This window comes from Sinocyclocheilus rhinocerous, unplaced genomic scaffold (assembly GCF_001515625.1).
Source record: "Sinocyclocheilus rhinocerous isolate Xijiao unplaced genomic scaffold, SAMN03320098_v1.1 scaffold431, whole genome shotgun sequence".
NCBI classification, from domain to species: Eukaryota; Metazoa; Chordata; class Actinopteri; order Cypriniformes; family Cyprinidae; genus Sinocyclocheilus; species Sinocyclocheilus rhinocerous.
Genome location: NW_015624541.1, coordinates 902,283 through 909,948, shown reverse-complemented (window position 1 = coordinate 909,948; position 7,666 = coordinate 902,283). Strand labels below are relative to the sequence as shown.

The 7,666-nt window shown below is 35.6% G+C and overlaps 1 protein-coding gene across 1 annotated transcript in view; it reads right to left on the bottom strand.

The window, feature by feature from the left end:
- Positions 1-475: 475 nt before the first annotated feature.
- LOC107741414 (O-acetyl-ADP-ribose deacetylase MACROD1-like) overlaps positions 476-7,666 on the bottom strand; it is a 58,772-nt gene continuing 51,581 nt past the window's right edge. The window contains exons 6-9 of the mRNA XM_016554140.1: positions 5,971-6,001; positions 4,769-4,842; positions 2,311-2,392; positions 476-1,273 (exon numbers count right to left, since the gene is read on the bottom strand). Coding sequence (XP_016409626.1) covers positions 1,248-1,273; positions 2,311-2,392; positions 4,769-4,842; positions 5,971-6,001 — 213 coding nt within the window. The 3' untranslated portion in view covers positions 476-1,247. The remainder of the gene's footprint in view (positions 1,274-2,310; positions 2,393-4,768; positions 4,843-5,970; positions 6,002-7,666) is intronic.

The following is a 7,666-nucleotide window of genomic DNA, read 5'->3' as shown; positions in this document are numbered from 1 at the left end:
CTCTTCCTCCCTCACTGTCTTGCGCTCCCTTTTTTCTCCTCCACTCTCATTATTTGGAGAAGCTTGCCTGATGACAGTATCTGAGCTGCCTGTCGCTTATTAAAAAATGAAAATTGCTTCAGATGAGTTTATTAAACTAATCTCTCCCTCTCTCTCTCTCTCTCTTTCATCTGCCTCCCTCACACTCTCATTTCTTTCACAGATATAGCAGCATGTTGAGATGAAAGAAGACTCATCTTTTTTTTGGAAAGCGCTATGAAAGATGCACGATTCGTACGATACGAGTGGGGAACAAAATTGTCGCAAAACAATTACGAGTTCTTCTCGAGGAATTTGACAAAATCAATTTGCATCAATACTTCAAAATATTTCATCTGTTCTAAATCGAATTGCTGACATAATACAATAAACTTGAAGGCTTACGTTGTAATTAATGAAAGTTGCATTAAGAGCAGCCCCAGCCATTAGTTCAGAGAGAGGAGTTGACTTTAATGAGGGTCTTTTATCATACTGGAAGACAGAAAGTACATTGAAGAAGTACAAATAGTGCACTTTCATTATAGGTTAAGTGTTATAACAATTGACATACTCCTTTTCTTCCTTTGATTGCCTTAATTAAATTTTTTATTCAACTCTGTAAACAATATTCACATATGATATCTTTTATAATTTCAATGCTAATGCAGTGCAAATCATATAACTGCAGAAAATTGTTCCTGGAAGGAGTAATAATAAGAGTAAGCCATAAATAGATTTGAAAGACACAGAATTTGAGACATAAATGGTCATGCACACACATTATATTTGAAGCAATAATTTTTCTGTTTCACCTAAAAATGTCACACATTCATTCTTCTGTCGAATATATTTTGAAGAATGTTGGGGTTCAAATAGAGATGGACCCCACTCACTTCCACTGTACAGACAAAACAAATAATAATAAAATAAAAATAAGAAAAGCAGAAAAAAGAAATGCTATCTATGTGTAATTTTTGGGTGAACTACCACTTGTAAGCCCGCATTGTTATTAATATTAACACAAATCCAATAGCAATATGACTTCCAGCGGGAAGCTAATAGCAATCATTGAATTTCATGGAGCACTGGTTTGGTGATATGAATAAATCAGGTAGTGTCAGGCAGCTGTTGTTGATGTTGTTTGTAGGGGCTGCATCAGGTAAAAGCGAGACAGTGATGTGACGGAAAAGCAGATTGTGTGGCGTTTCCACAGCAACTATGCCATCCTCTCATAATTTGCTCTTTGGCGGTGAACCTGGAGGTGAAAAAACAGGTCTAATAGAGCACAGCAAACACACATACAGTAACAGACATTTGCATGAACACTAATGTTTGGAGTTCGGCTTCTGTGTGAGATCTCAATAACATCATGTCATAACTGTGATTATTAGAACAAGGATCGTTCATGCAACATTCATGTAACAGTTCATGTTACATTTAAAAAAAGGTGCAAATAATAGCACCAGTCAATATGGTTGGGGGTGTTTAATATTTAGTGATATGAAATACCAAATTAGTCAGTCTGCTGGTTTTTAATTAATTTATTTTAGCAAGGTAAACACTGCTTCCATTAAAAACACTAATGTAGTCAGTGTTGGTTTGTTATCAGTGCAAGCTACAGACGTACAGCTCATTGCACTAGTTTGTACCCTGTGTCCCAGAACACAGAAAAAACAAACACTAATACATTGACGTCACAGTTAGGACTACCAATTACTTGTCTTCTCACTGCGGGAGGGATAGATGGAAGACTTTGAGGAGAAAAATACTTAAATTATTTAGATTTTTGAAATGTACATACTGATAAAGTGCACAACTACTGAGTACAGTTTGTTTAGAAAGCATAAATGATCAAGGGTGGTTATGAATTTTAAACAATTATAAATGTCTGCTATCGCGTAAGGAAATCAAATCAGTGTTAAAACACAAAAGGTAATGAATAATGGTTGGAAGACTTCATTTAAAGTATAAGGGTGTGTGTGTGAGAGAGGGATTTGTGGTCTAGGTAAACCCTACGTTGGATAGTAAAAGGATAGTAAAACAAGATTTTTGACCTTGTGGGGACAATTTTTGGTCCCCATGAGGAAAACAGCTTTTAAATCATACTAAATTATGTGCCTTTTGTTTGTTTGTTTGAAAAGTAAAAATGCAGAAAGTTTTCTGTGAGGGTTAGTTTTAGGGGATAGAGTATACAGTCTGTACAGTGTAAAAGTCTATGGAAAGTCCCAATAAAACATGAAAACGCAACAAGCGTGTGTATGTGTTTGTGTGTGCGTGTGTGTGATGACAGACCTCGTGGGAAGTATGCAGGCAACATCGTTTCATAGAGCTCTTTGTCAGACTTCAGAAACACACAGAAGATGACCCGGTCCAGCTGACAGCAGATTAAAACAGAAAAAGAGACAAGAAATAAAAAATAAATGACCATAGAGAATCTCACATTCAAGCTCTGATTTTGCTGCTGCACAGCAGAAACCGACAATACTTCATAGACACAACTGAGAAGAATGTACCTGTAATAATATATCACAAACTTCATTCAAATGAAACAAATGTGCCCCTTCATCCTTGCTATACTCTCTAAAGCTATAGCAGAAATTTGCTTAAATTCTTGTGAATATAGTCAAATGAAATAAAAGCGATTACGAAAGTAAATAATGTTAAAAAAAACTGCACATCTTCTAGAACTCCTTTATAAGTTCATTTCTGTCAAAGTGTTTGTGTTTGTGAGATTATTTTCTGTGGCATGAATTGAACTTCAAATATTCCATTTAACTGAAGAAAAAGGTTCATTTATCCAATTCACTGATTTCTGACTTGTAGCCTTCTCAGTCTTGTGTGAAGAGAGGGTCTTCTGAAAAAGACCACTTGGGTGCAATCGCTTAGCATATTCCAATTTCTTGTCTTTCTAGGCGGAGAGGCGCAGTGCCAGTGACCTAACTGTCCTTGACAGAACACCAGCACCAGTCCCAAATGCTTCATGGCAAGCAACAACATAAAGAATACATCGAGATCCGTGCCAGCGTCCTAGAACCTCCATCTCCATGACAACAGTGGTGAGGGCAGGTGGGCTGTTCCTGCTTCTAATCATGTTCCTGTAACACATCACTGCATCCAGCTAGCACTCCTACTCTGCCACTGAAATCTCTCTCACTCTCATTTTTCTCTCTTTGGTCTCTATAGATTGTCTTTTTTCATTCCCTTTTGCCTCTCTGGCTCACTCATCCTGTGTCGCTTTGTCTGTCTGATTCAGATTCAAAATGAAGCTTTACATTGCCAAAGCATTTGTAATGTAATGCACTACAGAAATGAGGAGGTCAAATTTTCGGTTTGGTTTCTGGGTTAAAAGCATATGGCAAACTATTTACCATACACTATCAATAAGAAAATAATACTATAATATTTAGCTTGTTTATATTAACATACTATATTAACATTAACATAGAGAATGTTACACTAAATGATATCAAAGTCAATTTTATATGTTTTTTTTTTAAGTTTCAGATGCATAAAATGCATATTTTGTGCAGTTTGTTATTATTAATAGTTGCCTTCTTTCCAAACCAAATCAACAAATCCTCAGTAAACACTGCAGGTGCCATGAAGATTACATGGAGGTGCCAATTTAATTTAACTAAGTGTTTACTAAAAAATGTCTCGCATATCTTCATCATCATTTCAAGTTCATTTTGATCCAGACATGAGTGGTTTTGTCCAAGTGGGTGAGTTGTTCACTCTGTAATTAATTAGTCAGTCCATTTCCACTAGCCTGACTCATTCAGGTCGATTTACAGACTGGCTGCGATCATGATAGGTGGGCGTTATCTAATTGACAGGGTAATCAGCCAATCACATCAACGTGAAGGTACCGCCTTCTTTTATGTGACCTTTTGCTGTTAGTTTTTCATTACCTCTCACATTCACTCTTAAAAAAACATGGCCTTAGATGTACTTAGACATATTTCGTAAGATTTTTTTAAGTGCTGTTGATTATTTTCTCATCCAAATATCTCATCTCAAAGAAAATGCAATACACAATATAACACATTTTTAAAATAATAAAAGTAGAATAAATAGAATAAACTGAATATATAATAAAATATATAATCATAAAAAGTAAAAAAAAAAAAATACAAAACTAGTACTTTCGCTCTTCCATTCTGTACAATTTTTCTGGATGCATATGGAAAGTGGTAGGTTTAGCAAGCAGCAAAGTGCTGGTTAATTAGTGTGCCGTAATTAGGGTGTCTGTCATTTTGTATGTCTGTAGCGTAAAAGAAGGCAAGAGCAACTAAGCACGCAGCGCAGAGTGAGATGAAAGCTCAGGACAGGAAAGACAGATCAGTGAGAGATGACAGAAGGGAAAAAAAGACACATATGTGACCAGGGAAGAGAGAGAGAGAGAGAGAGAGAGAGAGAGACTGCAGTATGGGATGTGCAGAAGTTTTGTCAAAGACATCCTCATGGCTCATTTCCTGTTAAATTTACTCTGGACTCACATTAAGTCACAAGGGCCAGAGATTGTGTCAATATGTTTGTGGATTTGTTGTATTTGTGCTGTTCTGCAAAGCCTATTCAAGCTCCGTTAGGAACCAATTAAAACTGTGAGGTTATATTTGTGTGTGTGTGCATGCTGACTCAGAAAAGTAACTCCCTACGCAGCCACCATCTGTTTGCCACGGTGTGTTCCTCGTCGAACAATAACAACAATGGCAAGAAAAGAACACCAATAGGGAAATGACACACACACCTTCTCGTGGTTTTGCTCCAGGTATTCTCTCACTGTTCTCAGGGCAACTTCGACTGCTTGATCAGGTGGATATCCTGCACCACACACATCGTCCAACCCATGAACACAATACACATCAGATTTATACTAGGACTTTCAATCGATTAACGTTTAAATTACGTTTATTAAAAAGGGCTTAAATTACAATGCGCTGATTGACTAAACAAAACAATCACAATTATTGCACCCAAATAAAGATATTTCAAAGACATTATTGTGGCAGATGAAAGCACTGAATAAACATTTACAAAAGGTTAAAATATTGTCTTTTTATATATATTTTAAATGTTCTTTAAATCTATGCACATGCAGACTTTGGTCATCGCAGCATTCTCATGCTATATAAATTTTGTTAGTGTTTTTTTTTAAAATAATTAATCTAAAAATAAACCATTGATGCATTAAACTGACAGCCCCCAAAACACAAAGTAAATGAAAACAACCTTGATATTATTATAGATATACACATTACTTTGATTGTAATAATGTAATTTGTATGATTAACCAAGAGGCGTCAGACATCAACATGTTCACACCTTGTCAGCACTCACAATTCTGCCGATGCACGACACCATATTTTCTGTTTAAAGACTTGAAAATTAATCACTGATGGTGGTTGTTTTCGAACTGAAGCTGTTTGCCGGGTTCATTTTTGAGTTTAATCTTGACACGTATCGCTAAGAAGGAGGATTATAATCACAGTGACATGCTCTCGCACCTAATCTGACCGTCTAATCCCACCCTTAATCTGAAAATCCCTCATACTACTGCAAGTGATATCTACTCCCAGAATTCCTAAAATGAGGTTCCTACTACATAAACAACCACAAATAAGAACTCGTGCATGAGCACGGAGGTCACGGCATAGCCGAGGTTCATAACCGTACCATTGATTAGGTTAGATAGAATGTCATAAACACAGGGAATGAAGTACCATTGATGTAAACTCATAAATGCGGTTAATGAATGATCATAGGTTTTAATAATAAATGAGCCCATTGAAAACTCTAAATCAACCAACCTGTTATCAATTACACACAGTCATGTATAGACTATGAGTACAAAGGACATATAAATATAAATAATTGATGTAAGACAAAGCAATTAAAGATGAAAAGTAAACATCGATTGAGAAAAAAAAAAACGCTGTAATTTGCACCCACCGTACACTCCAGTAGAGATGCAGGGAATAGCCTAGACATCAACATAAAAGACATAAAAAGAAATACAGATTTCAGTGTTATGTAATTAAAAGTGTGAAAAATAGTTTTATTGTCTATGTATGAACCACTAAAAGCTTCTTTAAATAAATGTTTTGTATTATAATAAAATAAATTAAGGTTTACAAAGCACTTATTGTTGCACCTATTCAAAACAACAGCTTTTACAGGGGAAGGTGATTGAAAGTTGATTAATTACAACCCATTAAAGATACAATCCATTATTAATGACAACGAGTCACTTGTGCCCCAGAATTAAGGACCTTTAAAACAAAAGCTTTACTTTAAAACAAATGGGCCGAGTCACAGACATTTGTTGGTGTTTTAAAAGCATTTGCTGCGAAGGTACCACTTTGTGTCTTGCAAACCCCAGCACGTATGGATAGCACTTTGAAATCAAATAAGGGAATGAAATTTCTGTCATTTACTCTCCTCCATGTTCTTCCAAACCTTTCTTCTGTGGAACACAAAAGGAGCTACATTGCTGAAAGGCCTGGCTGCCACTTTTCTATACGATGAAAGTGAATGGGGATGGAGGATGTTGAGCATAAAAATAACCAAATAAGACTGTTGCATTTGCTTCATTCTGTTCAAAAGCTATCAAAGAACTTGTAATGATACTTTTAAGTTCACATTTGAGCTCAATTTTCACCTGCCTCCATGCCGTTATAATATATGGAAAAGCAGCCAGAACATTTACCACAACAACAACTTTTGTGTTTCATGGAAAAATGATACTGGGTTGAAATGACCAGTTTTGTTTTTGTTAATTAAACTTTGGTCATTGAAATGAAGATGAAATAAAATACAAGTATTAGAAAAATTAAACGAAAATCAGAAATGTTGGCTTGGCAAACCAACTGAAATAAGTTGAAGTACTAAAATGAATAAAACTAGAACTGTAATAAAATGTAATCAAATATACATAGCAATACAAAGATTAATCAAAATGACAAAAGCACATAACAAAATGATTAAAACTTAAAATACTAATAAACACAATAAAAGTATATAAATAAAACAAAAATATCACAGGAAATGACATGAGGATGTGTAAATTATGAGCTATCTGTTTTGTTTTGTTTTTTAAGGTGAACTATTCCTAATAACACAACACTTGGCTAAAGTTATTTTTTCACAGTGAACACCAGTTACATAAAGATAAATAGGAAGTCCCCATAAGACGTTATGATGCTGCAGCCCTCACTTGCTCCTTCCTAAGAACCTTAACAATAGCTGTGCCTGTGTGTATTTTTATCCTTGCTGGTGCACTGTGTTAAAATCTTTTATACATACAGTAATCTGTCTTCAATAAATCAATCTCTGAAAGAAATAAAGCTGAAACGGCTCTCAACTGTTTTAGTAGATTCATATAAAAATTGTTAGGGCACTAGTGGAGTGCGAGTTATGTGCTGTGTTATGACTGGATTGCTGGCTTTTTGATTCTCATACCGTGACGCAGCTGTGAGATGTGAGTGATAGGGGTGAGAGTTTAACATGTTAACTGTATGTACCTGAGTTTATGTGCAACCAGTGTGTAAGTTTCGAGATTGCGGTGGGCCGTTAAAATTGCATACAAGTAGCTACTGTATATCGCAGCCAAGACATCAAGTCTGAATCTATTATGAGTGTGTGTGTG